This window comes from Tilletiaria anomala, assembly GCF_000711695.1.
Source record: "Tilletiaria anomala UBC 951 chromosome Unknown K437scaffold_88, whole genome shotgun sequence".
NCBI classification, from domain to species: domain Eukaryota; kingdom Fungi; phylum Basidiomycota; class Exobasidiomycetes; order Georgefischeriales; family Tilletiariaceae; genus Tilletiaria; species Tilletiaria anomala.
This window is the reverse complement of record NW_013546934.1, coordinates 9,451-21,496: the sequence shown is the minus strand read 5'-3', so window position 1 is coordinate 21,496 and position 12,046 is coordinate 9,451. Positions and strand designations below refer to the sequence as shown.

Below are 12,046 nucleotides of genomic sequence, written 5' to 3'. Positions count from 1 at the left end.
TCTTATGCAATAGATGTGTATTTAGTCAGCTTCAAAAAGCAAGGTTGCGTTTGAGAAAGGACGATGGCGGTGCAACTGAGCAGCGGCATGTGTGCAAAACAGACAGAATACAACAAGTGCATGATTGAAAAAAGCTGTGCGGTGTCGGGGAAGCGCTTACCGTCCCGCTAATCGGCGTCGTCATCCTTCTCATCATCAATCGCATCCGTCTTGCCTTCATGAATGAATTCGTCACCATCGGCAACGATGCTTTGATCATACTGCGCGGCCGCATTCATCGCTTCGTCCTCATCGTCCAGCGCAGCGAGCTCGGCGGCTGTCGCGGCACGCTGTTGTGCGTCCTGAGCTGCTGCGTCTGAGACGAGCATTTCCTCGTACGGAGAAGCTGGCGGTGGAAGGCACCGGAGGATGATGCCGAGAAGCGTTTCGATGTCTTGCTCTTCTAGACGTTCTTCCATGCCGTCGACCATCTGTGCGCGGGGTGAGCGGAACGTTACAGGAAATTAAGGCCCATGACATTGTCAAAAATTCGAGAGTTCGAGCAAAAGCTTACGGTATACAGCTCTACGGGTGTTTGAGGTGAATGGTTGAGGATCTGTAGCTGCTCCGCCTTTGTGAGCATCCCTCGCCGTCGCCCTCTCGGCCCAGGTGGTGCGGTGAAGCCAGCTGCTTTGAGCTCGTCCAGAAAATTGCTGATGATCTCAGGCGTCTGTTGCGCACAGCCTCTATGTCGTTCGGAAAGCGTATTGATGAGCTGCATTAACAATACAAGGTGGACGTCAGCATCTGATCAGTGCGGCCTGTCTCATCCCTCTTTTCTGCACCCACTTCGTACTGGATTGTTCGGATATTCTCGGGCATTGAGCGCATGAGGTCCTCCTCTTCTTTTAGGGACAATGAGGCCTTGCCAGCCCGCTCTTTTTTTTTATCAATTGTGTGCGCCATTTGATTGCCTGCTTTGCGGCTAGACAGCTGCTCTTGTTCCATCTCCTTCAGCAGCGACAGCACCTCAAAGTCGGAGAGGAGAGCGCTGCACTTCGACACCACCCTCATGGCTGGCACACTGAACTTCACAACCTACTGCGATTGTCTTCGCCTCGATATCGATGCGATGGACACAAGCTAGACACTGAAGGCCGTCCCTCAAGTGCCGCAAGCAAGGCATGAACGAGGAGGGGTCTTACTGAATGACCCTGGCTGCGGCGGTAGTAAATGGTGCGAAGTCAAGGATCGAGATCCCTTTGCTTGCTTCAAAGGATCCCCAAATTCGGGCGGAACGGATCAAACCAAGCTTCAGGCACTGCGCCAGTGGGTGATGGGGTGGCCATTGGCAACTCCATCTCCGAGCGCCGATCACTGACTCGGAGGAGACGATAACCATGACAATGGTGGCCTCCCACCCCTTCAGGTTCGTATTCAGCAGCGACGTACGGACAGAAGTTATGGTTCGAACGTAAATATAGGCCTCAGACGCAGCAAGCAGCGCTATAATGCTGTCAAACTGCGTGATGCCACCACCAACGGCGTTGTCGGGACGCCCGAGCTTGCGTGCAAAAGGAGCCATACCCGCGAAGCCCCCAGTCAAGGATGCCGTCAGCTCGAAGGCTGCACCTTCTCATCTACAGGCCAGGTCTCGGCCATCGCAGAGCAATGGGGCAGCAGCTCAAGCGCAAGAAGCTGTTGGTATATCCTCGTCAATGCAACACTCTCGCAGGAGAATCGGTGTCGAATATGCAGACGAAGAATCGCAGCGCCTGTGCAAGTCTCGCACTGACATGCGTGTCGTCGTCTGGCTCGATATCGACAATACATTGTATAAGCAGAGCACCAGAATCGCCGACATGATGGGCCAGCGCATACGCGCATATTTCATCAACATGGGTCTATCCGAGGAGGAGGCAGAACAGCTGCACATGCGGTACTACAAAGAGTATGGCCTGGCCATTCGAGGCCTGGTCAAACACCATAAGATCGACCCGCTAGATTACGATCAGAAATGCGACGCTTCACTGCCTCTCGAGAATATCTTGAAACCTGACCGTGAAGTTCAGAGACTGCTGGCAGATCTGGACCGCACGAAGTGCCGGGTATTCGCATTGACCAACGCGTATCGGCAGCACGCGAAGCGTGTGCTCGCGTTGCTGGGCTTGGATACGTTCGTCGAAGGCATCATCTACTGCGATTATGCGAACGAAGACTTCACCTGTAAGCCGGAGCCGGAATATTATCTGGAGGTAAGTGCTTCTTTCCACGCACAATGAGCGACGTTGCATCATTGACACTGCTCGTCGCTCCAACAAAGGCAATGGAGGCTCTGGGCGTCGATGATCCCAGCAAATGCTTCTTCGTGGACGACTCTGCAATCAACGTGAGGGCGGCAAAAGGCCTCAATTGGGGCTCTTGCATTCTCTATCGCGAAATCGCTGCACCACCATCGACAGGCGCAGAAAGAGCAGCTGTATCCAGCTTCAGCGCCTCCGTTCTGCTTCCTCGGGCGAATACCAGAAATGGCTCTGTAGAGTCGCGCAAAGCTGCGAATGGCAGCGCCACAATTGATTCGATTGCTAGCCCCTCTCCAAACGGACTTTTAATACCCAGCAGCGAAGGCGACTTCGACAAAGAAGCGATACAGAGAGAGTTCAAAAAATTACCACATTCGATGCGGATACGCTTACTGCACGTCCTTTTGGATGCATGCGTTCCCGGAGACCTCGCTGCTCTGTCAAGAGCACTCGGAAGGTATATGCGAAGCACGCGGGATGTCATCAGTGCTCTCCCGGACGCAATAAGCCTCAAAATCTTTGAGAGGCTAGAGGTCAAAGAGGTAAGTCGCTTCAGCGCGCCGTATTATCAAGTGCGCCAGGACTTACGACCATCTTTGCAGCTTTTACGGTGCCGCCAAGTATCCAAAAAATGGTGCACCATTGCCGCTAACCCGCTACTATGGCACTCGCATGCTCTTGCACTCACCGAAGGAGATCCAGTCCCGTTGACGCCACCGGATGACGAGAACGAGTGGGAAGGACTCGTCAGGGGACTGTACTTCCGAGAGCGAAATTGGGCCCGAGGCCTAGCGCAGCGGATAGACTTTTTCGAAGGGCACACCGGCTTCGTCACATCCATCAAGCTCAAAGGCCGCGACACCCTTGTGACCGGCAGCTACGACGAGACGATCCGGGTATGGGACTTGAAAAGCGGGCAGTGCTGCAAGGTGCTCAAGGCCAAAGCGATCTCATGCCTAGACTTTCTTCTGGACGACGATATCCTTTGTGCAGGACTCTACGATACCGGGAGGGTCATGGTGTGGGATATGAAGACTTGGGAGCTGCTACATACCCTGTCGGGTCACAATCGCGGCATTCGCAATATCGCACTCAACAAAGACTACCTTGTCTCAGTCGGCCAAGACAAGGCAATCGTTGGTGAGTTGAGGCTACGAATGTTTCCGACGCACTTTGTGAGCTCATCTTTCTTCCCTTTCGAAAAGTGTGGGACTGGCGTACGGGCAACAAGATCGTTCGCTTTGGCCAACAGTCCAATGTCTCACTAGGCGTGTCGATCATCGACAGCGACAAGATCGTCGCTGTAACGGTCGACGGGATCATCCGCACATTCTCCATCCCCGCCGCCAAGATGATTGCCCAATTTGACCTGCACAAACTTGGCGAGAAGAATTCTCAGCTCGCTGCCAAGCTGGCTACTCTGGGTGGCAGCAGCGCGATGCTTCAGTGAGTTCATATGATACGTTGAGGAAGATCAGATGAAGGGAGATGCTGATATCTCACATGCTCACCTCTAGGTGGTTCGCAGCGAGTGGCAATACGATGACGATCGCTTCGAAAGATCTTGTCGTACATCTTGAATGGCGAGAGCACATCGTTGCCGTCAAAGAAAGCGTCTCCGCGTCAAACATCCGTCGCAGCGCCTCGATCCGAGGCGTGACGAGTGGCACGGTCTCGCACACACAACGTGAGTCGCTGCAGAGCCCACGCACACCGAGCCGCCTGGGTCTCGCACCAAGCACAAGTGGCGCACCACTGGGAGCCCGTCGCGACTCTACCGCGAGCAACTCATCTGTGATGAGCACTGCCAGCGGGCGACGATCCGTTTCGGGGGGGCATTCTCGCTCTTCCTCCACAGCACCTTCTGCCACACCTTTGCGGTCGACAGTGGCGATCACACCAGCACTTCGAGCCACGGTTGTCGGGGCAAGCAAAAGCCCATTACTGAGTCCCAGCGTCTCGCAGGCGCCCTTCACGCCTACGCCCAAAGAAGGGCGGTCCCTGGTCAAGAGCACATCAGCAACCTTCCCTTCATCACCGACCGACGGGCCTCCGAGTCAACCGAGCACTCCCAAGATCGGGCAGACGCGATACGCGCCGAATTTGGTTGCGCCACCGACCATCGTCGAGATTCTCAAAACGCCGGACATGGCAACGGGCTGCGTCGATCCCGCCAAGCGGCGCATTGTCTGCTCGACATTCAGCAGCCGCGCTGGCTCCGACAGACGGCTGTACGCTAGCACATACTCGATCGACAAGGGCAGCCTTCCAGGTGAGGTTCCTTCTGACCCTACTTTGGCTCCTGGCTCCAGCGCCGATAGAAACAAGGACGTCGACGCTGGCGCTCCTGTGCCCACCGCGGACGGCACAAGCTTCGTCGTCATCGGCGGCGCGTGGCAGGAGCGCGAGGAGGAACTGCAGGCGCCGCCGACGCGTCCACTAGCGCTCGTCGTCGACCACGAGTCGATCGTGGCGGGCTGCCAGGACGGGACGGTGTACCGGCTCGGCTTCATCGGGTCCAAGTATGGGCAGGTCGCGTTGGCGCCGACGGCAGCGGAGATCGAAGAGGGGCGGAAATGCGGCCAGAACGGCAGGGCAGTGGAAGGGGTGGATGCGGTGATTGAGGACCTGACGGAGCTGCGCCATGTGTGGGCCAAACTCATGCTCCCGCCGGATGCGCCGCTAGACCATCCGGGGCGCATCAATCTTGATGCGCTGAAGACGATTGGCCTGAAATGAAACGCCATACCTGTTATACGCTTCTGGAGGGTGTCGTTTCTTTTTCCTTTTGCTGTAATACACTTCGAGGGAGCCGTATCGCATCGCATCATGCTTCTAGGAGGGATAGCTGCGCGCCCTGCTCGGCGACGAGCCATTCGATGTCTAGTTCCGTCAGGAAAGACTGAAGCTGTAGGGAGGAGTTCCGTACGAATAGAACAAGAGAAGCGAGCTCGTAAGCATTTCAGACGTCGAATCAACGCTTGATGCGAGCTCACCATCTGCTGTCGCCGCTCCGCCTCTTTGCGTGCTGTCTCTGTGAACAGCATCTCACCTTTGATCTTGACCAGTCTGCGAATTCCGGCGAGGAAGTGAAAGCGTCAGTCTAGTATCCACGCCAATGGCCATGCACATGAGTGATCCTCACTTGTCGTAAAAATGCGCAATGGCAGTATCACTATACCCGGCACTTTGCTCAAATGGAGGTGCCGATGTGCCCTCTTTGTTCTTGGGTGGGACGTGTAGAGTGCGGTTCTTGACAGCGCTGAAAGCGGCACATCGCAAAATGCCTGGTAGAATATTCGGACATGCTCAGCTGTCCTTGCTTCCCGGAGGTGAAACAGTGCAGAAAGACGACTCTCACCAAAGCTGCCAATGGCGTCGAGCCGATCGGCATCGCTGACGCAATGCAACTCGACGTTCTCCTGCTCCCACTCGATCTGCTCCTGCTCTATCGTGCTCGGTGCCTGCCCGTCGCGTTGTGCTTGTGCGCGCGCCCGTCGCTTCGCCTGGTCTTTGCTCCAGCTGACGTTGTCGACGACACGGAAGACGTGCGCTGCCTGATCTGGCGTGATGGCGTCGGAATACTGGGAGAGGAAAGGGGCGATGACGGTCTTGGAAGATGATACTGCTTTGGACCGAATGCCGTCAGCATTGAGGGGGATGTATTTCGAGTCACAGAGGTCGTGGAACAGCCTGCGAGGGAGGCAGACGATCAGCACCGCACGTACTTGGAGATCTTCCCGGAAGAGCTTGCACACTATGGGGCATTTATTCACGCTGCCAGTTCCAGCACAAGCATGTCCGGCTGCCTCTTCAGGCTCGAGCACCTGGACAACGAGAGCGCCATCATGCGCACGCGGTTGACGTGCTGCCAGTCATGGGAGGGGTCGTGGTTCTTGAAATGCTCCGTGACAAAACCCTCGGCTCCTTCGATCAGCGCGGCTTGCCTGGCGGCGTGGTCCTCGGGCAGGAAAGGGTTGCTGCTGCTCGTATTTCTGTTGAGCGCCATGTTGATCTGCTGTGCATCTGTTCCCATTCGCGAGGATATTGTGGCGCAGTAGTCTTAACGGACCGTGGTTGCCCGAGACAAAGGCTGGCTGCATTCGCCTTCGAATTCGCGTCGTGTTGGTGTCCGTCGCTCAGCTGCCCTGGGTTGTGCTCTTCGTTGTGCCTTCACCATTCCGCCCGGACCCCACCCAGCACACATCGCATCGCGTCGCGTCGCGCCACCCCGCACCACACCACACCACACCACACCACATAACTGAGTGTTCGTTGCTTCACCTTCCGCGTTCCATGTTCCGGTTCGTACACGAATATTAAGTAAGGCGACAACGCGTCGTGGCGTGTCGTGACATGAGATATGAGACAGATGATGGACGGAACGAGCCAGCATCAAGCACGATGGGACCATTGTGACCTCATATACAACTGCTCATCGGTGCCTCCTCCTCGAATAAGATGCTGTGACACCGCAGATACCTAGAATAGAGCTTCTTCTCAGGCTTGTGCCGCAGATCGCACCCGTTTCAAAGAGGAACCATACACTAGCCCACCAACCACCTGTCATTACCATGCCCCCCAGGAAAGCGAGCGCTAGCAGCAAGGACCGGCTTCACGCCGAGGAGGAGGACGAGATGGAGGATGAAGAGGAAGAGGATGTGCAACTGGGCGGTGCCAACGCCGAGGACAGCGAACCAGAGGACCTCGGCGTCACCGGCCTGCGACTGCTCACTACCATCGACGTCGTCGTCAAACAGAGCGCGGTCAACGCCGCCAAGGGCATGGAGAAGGATGTGGGTGCAGAAAGAGGGAGAGAAAGAGAAGAGCCCCCCCCTTTTACAGATCCGGCCATGACACTGACACTGACACCGACACCGACGCCCCGCCATACCCCAGCGACTCAACGTATATGTCAGGGAGCTATGCCGATTGGCACTATTCTGTGAATACAAGAGGATCCCGTTGAAGCGTGAGGACATCACCAAGAAAGGTGCGTGCGCTGCTTGCCCCCACAGCTAAGGTACCACTCTGCTAACATTTTCCTATCTACCCTGATCGCCTCCCGGCACGTGGCATCACCACTTTACAGCCTTTGGAAGCGATAGGGCGGCGACGCGTGCATTCCCGTACATTTTCCGCAAAGCTCAAAAGCACCTGCGCAAGACATTCGCGTTCGAGATGGTCGAGATCCGCGCGCGCGGCACCGAGAGCGAGGCCCTCGCGCGCCAGAGGAGGGTGTTTGAGAAAGCTGCAGAGGACAGCAGGGGCCAGAAGGCCAAGACGAACACGCAGACGACGCTAGAGGAAGGTAGGGAGATAACCAATCGTGAGTGTTGAAATTTGCAGGAAAGCTCGAGTAGCATTCAAAAGCGCTAAAGAGAACCTTGGCTGCGCCACAGTTTCCGGAAAGATGTGGATGGTCCGCAGCGTGCTTCCACTGGAGCTGCGCACAGCCATGACCACCGCGACGAACCGACTCGCCTCAGCGGCAGCCAATGCGGATGGCGTGAAAGCGCTCCAGGGGATGCGTGCCGGTGACGATGCGGGCATTATGCTCGATTGGCGCCGCGGAGATGGGCAGCAGGGTAGCATGGGCCTGCTCTTCTTTGTGCTCGGCCTCATTCTTGTTTCGGGACGTCAACTGAGCGATCGTAAGTGCAGGAGCTAATGCATTCGGCTCCTCCTTCCGGAGGATGTATGCGTTGATGTTGAACGCATACTTCGCGCTGTTCCGTCCCGCAACAGAAAAATTACGTTCCTATTTGAACCGCCTCTCGCTCTCCGAGGCGACCATTCTGCCGCGCATGTTGCGCCCGGACGACACGCCTGCGCACGATGACTATGGGCACCAGACGGCGACGGCGCCGCGCAAGCCTGACAGCTCGGCGCACACCGTCGGCGAGTGGCTCGACCTGATGATCAAGCAACAGTACCTAGAGACGCTGGGGACGGGGTCCGGCACCGCGATGCAGGTGATCAGCACCAGCACGAGTGCGTCGGTGGCGCGCAAGCGCGCGGCTGGCAACGTCAATCGCAGCCGCGCGGCCGCGAACCAGGAGACGTTTGAATGGAAGTGGGGCGGCCGGGCAGAGGTTGAGATCGGTGAGGAGGCCGTCGCGCACTTTATGGTCGACATCATGGCTGCCGATTCGCTTGCTGCTGCGGACCATGACGCGGTAAAGAATGAAGGAGACGAAGACGGAGGCGAAGACGGAGGCGAAGACGGTGACGAGCAGCCCAAGCGCGCGGGGAGCAAGCAGCAGCAGCAGCAGCAATCGCAGCAGAGGGGTCCTTCACAGGCCCAGCTCAAGAGGGAAGCAAAGCAGCGAGAGTACATCATGAAGAATCTCGAGAGGTCCGTCGGTTCGCAGCTCGTCAATTGATCGTATTGCCTTTCATGTACTACTATGCGCGTGTGTTATGTTACGACGGGGATCTGATGTGCTTTGTATGTGATCGGAATCGATGCTTCTGTATTCCAATGCATAGGCTCGCATTTCTTCCATGCCACGAACACGCCTCCAAGGGTTCATTGCTGGATAACAAGTTGCTGCGCTTGTTCGTAGACCAGCGCGTCGGCCGGCTTGTCTCCTTTCACCGCCGCCGAGTTTTTGCCGGCCCACTGATTCAGCCATCCAAGCACCTCGCTGTGCCAGATGCGCGAGTTGCGCGGGTTCCGCACCCAGTGGTTCTCCTCTGCAAAATGGAGGAACCTGCTCGGCACGCCACGACGTTGCAGCACGTTGAATGCCGACAGTCCTTGCGCCTCGGTCAGGCGGTAGTCCTTTGCACCGTGCACGACGAGCATCGGCGTGTTCCAGTTGGCAAGGTGGTTCACAGGGTTCCAGCGCTCATACGCCTCACGCTGCTCCCAGGGAGTGCCCGAGTACTCGTGCTCGGGGAAATAGAGTTCGTCGGTAGAGAAGAAGCTGCGGAGGAGAGGAAGAGAGAGCGGGCGATCGAGCATGCGTGCGTGCGTGCGTGCGTGTGTGAGGATGTCAGCAAGGAACAAACGAGCGCTGTCTCTCCTTGTGGGCCTGGACTCACGTGTCGAGAGTGCTGAAGACGCCATCGTGATTGACAAGGCCTTTGAACAGCCCATTGTGGTTGTGGCCCTGGAGCCAGTTGATCATGTAACCACCTGAGCATTTATTTTGGTCAGAAATCGGAGCACCGAAAAAGGTGAGTAAAGATGTGGTTCGCTTTGGATGGGTACATGCAGAACTCACCGTAGCTTGCACCTGCCGCGACAATACGCTCTGGGTCAATTTGATCGTACACGTTGAGGATATACTGCACGCCCGCGATGATGTCCTGGTATGGGCTTCCGCCCCAATTGTTCAGGATCTCCTCCTGGTACGCCTGGCCAAAGCTCGTTGAACCGGCCGGATCAAGCGTGATAACAATGCTTCCCTGTCCCGCGGCGTCTCCCTCGGGAGTAGAAGCTGCGAACACCTCCGGGTTCCAGCGCGTGGACCAGCTGTTGCTCCAGCAGCCTTCAGGCCCGCCGTGGATAAGCACTTTGAGCGCGTAGCTGTGCTTTCTCGCTTTCGACGCGTCAAAGCCGGCGGGGAAGTGGATCCAGCCGTACGCCGGGCGTCCGTTGGCGCCAGAGTAACTGAACTGCTGCGGCTTGGGCCCAAACTCCACATCGGCGAGTGCGTCGTTGAAGTGAGTGAGCTTGCGCAGGTGTGGACCCGATGGCTGTCTCTGTTTGCCCTTGAGCGGCGAATGCTCGCCGTCGGACCCATGCTCTTGGACGTAGACCTCTGGCAAAGACTGCAAAGTCGAGCCTGTTACGAGGAAGCGACCGCCTGGGAGCACCTGTAGACTGGATACACCGACGGCATCGATAAGCACGCTTGGTTCGCCTTCCGTGTCCGAAAGTTCGATCTCGAAAACCTTTTCATGTTCTTCTTCCTCTGCGAGCGCCAGCAGCTTCTTGCCGTCATAGCTGAAGTGCAACTTGGTCGGACTGCGATCCCAACCAGGCAAGACGAAATTCTGTCTGCCTTTCTTCAGATCCCTCGCTTCATTGAAAGAGAGATTGTACAGGACAATCTGCCGCCGATCCGACTCAAAGCCGTCGATGGCCATCTGCAGCCAGGCAAGCTGCGTCCCGTCGCGATTGAACACGGGGGAAGAGATGGCACCGTGTGTTCCGCTAGAAAGCTCAACGGGAGCGGCGCCGCCTTTCAGAGGCGCGACATAGATCTGCAGGTAGTCAAAAAGTGTGAATCACAGTCTGTTCGCTTCATTCTGTCAGAATTTCCAAATTGGAGTCGGTAACAGCACATACGTTGGTCTTTGTGTGCCAAGCATTGGGCAGATCCAGGTCCTTGCTCGTCCACACGACCCATTCAGCACTGACGTGGAAATCATCAGCGCCTCCAAACGGCGGGATGGGTGCCTCAAGCTTGGTGCCACGGAGGAGATTCCTGAACTCGCTTGCGAACGCCCACTTGTTTTCCTGGTCGCGCTTCAGTTCGACACTAAATAACTGCGAGCGCTTGTGCGGAGACACAAAGCGGTCCCAGTGCCTGACCATGGCGTTGTCGTACACCTTGACTTCTTGCCAGAGCTCCTCCTCGGGGCTCTCATCGTGTTCGCGCACCTTGGACAGGTCGCCATCGACATCGTAGACAGTGGCAGAGAATACCAGCGTCGCGCTGCTGGCATCAGAGCTGTGTACTGCCTTGATGTTCTCGACAGGGGCCGGGAATGTGCCGATGTGAATACCGGCATCGCTCGCTCCTGCATCCGCCAAGTTGCCTCCTGAAAAACGCGAGATATCCTTGTAGAAGAGGTGCTGCTCGCTTGTCTCCGCGTTTTCTAGCACATACACTACCTCGCTATTGGAGAGGAAGAAGCCAGCAGTCGTGTTGTGCACGATTGTCTGGATCGGTCCCACATCGTCGTGCGAAGAGGCTGGTACATGAACGAGGTGGAGCGCTTTCTTGGTTGTCTCGCTATCCGCATCATACGTCGACGTGCCGACCACCGCGAGCATACCGCTGGGGGAGGCGACGGACGAGCCGGGACGCGGAGCGGAGAGCATGCGCTCGGGGGTCAGAACGCCCCGCTCGGCGGTGCCAACCCTGGCATCAGCATTAGCGCTGGCGAGCAGCATCAGCAGTTTCAGAAGCCTCATCTTGAAGAGAGGTGCTCGCTCACGCAAGGCGCCCCATATAAACCAAAGCGAACAATGTTGGTAGAGAACACCCAGACAGGAGCAAGCTGTGAGCCGTTCTAGGTTCTAGCCTCCTCGAGCGCGTGCAACTGTGCAACACTCAGTCAGCTGAAGTGAAGGTCTCAAGACTACGAACCACAATACCTCGAGGTCTGGCGGCGGCGCTCATGCGCCCTCATGACTCGGGGACGATCGGTCCAACAGGCTTGTTTGGCGGGTTACCCGCGGATAATTAGAAGCGGGTGTCCCCCACGCTGTCACTCGCTCATCATCCGCCCCACAGGCGGCTGCAGTCTCATCCCCACACACTTCGGCTCCTATTCGCTAACATCCCTCCAGCAAGAATTCTAGGCCTACAATCACCCACGTAGACGCTGCCTGACACTGATTGTGCTTTCTTGGGAGTCTCGCTGTCATCGCCCAGGTAAGTCCGCAGTCTTCTGCACGCCTGGTAAGGTAAGTAGCAGCAAGCGCTTGGCCTGTCGTGGGAGGCAGGATCAACCAGTAAATAACTACCAGGCTGGCAGAGCCGCAGAACGTAGTTGAGCACCTGCACATTCATCATCCGCGA

The 12,046-nt window shown here is 56.8% G+C and overlaps 5 protein-coding genes across 5 annotated transcripts; 2 read left to right on the top strand and 3 right to left on the bottom strand.

Moving 5' to 3' along the window:
• Nucleotides 1-44: 44 nt before the first annotated feature.
• On the bottom strand, nucleotides 45-1,198 carry K437DRAFT_258557 (uncharacterized protein). Its single transcript, XM_013386015.1, has 3 exons — nucleotides 829-1,198; nucleotides 554-754; nucleotides 45-470 (listed from the first exon to the last, which is right to left on the bottom strand). Exons 1-3 carry the CDS (start codon nucleotides 1,051-1,053, stop codon nucleotides 168-170), a joined length of 729 nt encoding a protein of 242 aa, XP_013241469.1. The 5' UTR covers nucleotides 1,054-1,198; the 3' UTR covers nucleotides 45-167.
• A 232-nt stretch (nucleotides 1,199-1,430) lies between these two features.
• K437DRAFT_258556 (uncharacterized protein) lies at nucleotides 1,431-5,104 on the top strand (the record flags this gene model as incomplete). Its single annotated transcript, XM_013386014.1, has 5 exons — nucleotides 1,431-2,234; nucleotides 2,303-2,824; nucleotides 2,885-3,422; nucleotides 3,488-3,728; nucleotides 3,800-5,104. Coding segments are annotated over exons 1-5 (3,244 nt in total), but the record flags the coding sequence as incomplete, so codon positions are not given.
• Nucleotides 5,105-5,109: 5 nt separating this feature from the next.
• Nucleotides 5,110-6,291, bottom strand: K437DRAFT_227229 (uncharacterized protein; the record flags this gene model as incomplete). The annotated part of the gene is made up of 5 exons (XM_013386013.1): nucleotides 5,110-5,190; nucleotides 5,279-5,351; nucleotides 5,428-5,569; nucleotides 5,644-5,975; nucleotides 6,059-6,291. 5 exons carry the CDS (start codon nucleotides 6,289-6,291, stop codon nucleotides 5,110-5,112), a joined length of 861 nt encoding a protein of 286 aa, XP_013241467.1.
• A 489-nt stretch (nucleotides 6,292-6,780) lies between these two features.
• Nucleotides 6,781-8,769, top strand: K437DRAFT_258552 (MAGE-domain-containing protein). Its single transcript, XM_013386012.1, has 5 exons — nucleotides 6,781-7,078; nucleotides 7,182-7,275; nucleotides 7,375-7,611; nucleotides 7,685-7,936; nucleotides 8,031-8,769. The coding sequence occupies exons 1-5, from the start codon at nucleotides 6,857-6,859 to the stop codon at nucleotides 8,666-8,668; spliced, it is 1,443 nt and encodes a 480-aa protein (XP_013241466.1). The 5' UTR covers nucleotides 6,781-6,856; the 3' UTR covers nucleotides 8,669-8,769.
• On the bottom strand, nucleotides 8,652-11,650 carry K437DRAFT_238726 (uncharacterized protein). Its single transcript, XM_013386011.1, has 4 exons — nucleotides 10,585-11,650; nucleotides 9,515-10,499; nucleotides 9,333-9,426; nucleotides 8,652-9,214 (listed from the first exon to the last, which is right to left on the bottom strand). Exons 1-4 carry the CDS (start codon nucleotides 11,434-11,436, stop codon nucleotides 8,815-8,817), a joined length of 2,331 nt encoding a protein of 776 aa, XP_013241465.1. The 5' UTR covers nucleotides 11,437-11,650; the 3' UTR covers nucleotides 8,652-8,814.
• Nucleotides 11,651-12,046: the final 396 nt, after the last annotated feature.

What these genes read in the sequence shown, in the direction of transcription:
- K437DRAFT_258552 (XM_013386012.1), top strand. Translation starts at nt 6,857, where the DNA reads ATGCCCCCCAGGAAAGCGAGCGCTAGCAGCAAGGACCGGCTTCACGCC. An exon ending in CCAAGGGCATGGAGAAGGAT is followed by an intron (nt 7,079 to 7,181) that starts GTGGGTGCAGAA and finishes GCCATACCCCAG; the next exon opens with CGACTCAACGTATATGTCAG. An exon ending in TGAGGACATCACCAAGAAAG is followed by an intron (nt 7,276 to 7,374) that starts GTGCGTGCGCTG and finishes ACCACTTTACAG; the next exon opens with CCTTTGGAAGCGATAGGGCG.
- K437DRAFT_258557 (XM_013386015.1), bottom strand. Translation starts at nt 1,053, where the DNA reads ATGAGGGTGGTGTCGAAGTGCAGCGCTCTCCTCTCCGACTTTGAGGTG. An exon ending in TCCGAACAATCCAGTACGAA is followed by an intron (nt 755 to 828) that starts GTGGGTGCAGAA and finishes TTGTTAATGCAG; the next exon opens with CTCATCAATACGCTTTCCGA. An exon ending in CACCCGTAGAGCTGTATACC is followed by an intron (nt 471 to 553) that starts GTAAGCTTTTGC and finishes CCCCGCGCACAG; the next exon opens with ATGGTCGACGGCATGGAAGA.
- K437DRAFT_238726 (XM_013386011.1), bottom strand. Translation starts at nt 11,436, where the DNA reads ATGAGGCTTCTGAAACTGCTGATGCTGCTCGCCAGCGCTAATGCTGAT. An exon ending in CTTGGCACACAAAGACCAAC is followed by an intron (nt 10,500 to 10,584) that starts GTATGTGCTGTT and finishes GACTACCTGCAG; the next exon opens with ATCTATGTCGCGCCTCTGAA. An exon ending in CGCGGCAGGTGCAAGCTACG is followed by an intron (nt 9,427 to 9,514) that starts GTGAGTTCTGCA and finishes ATAAATGCTCAG; the next exon opens with GTGGTTACATGATCAACTGG.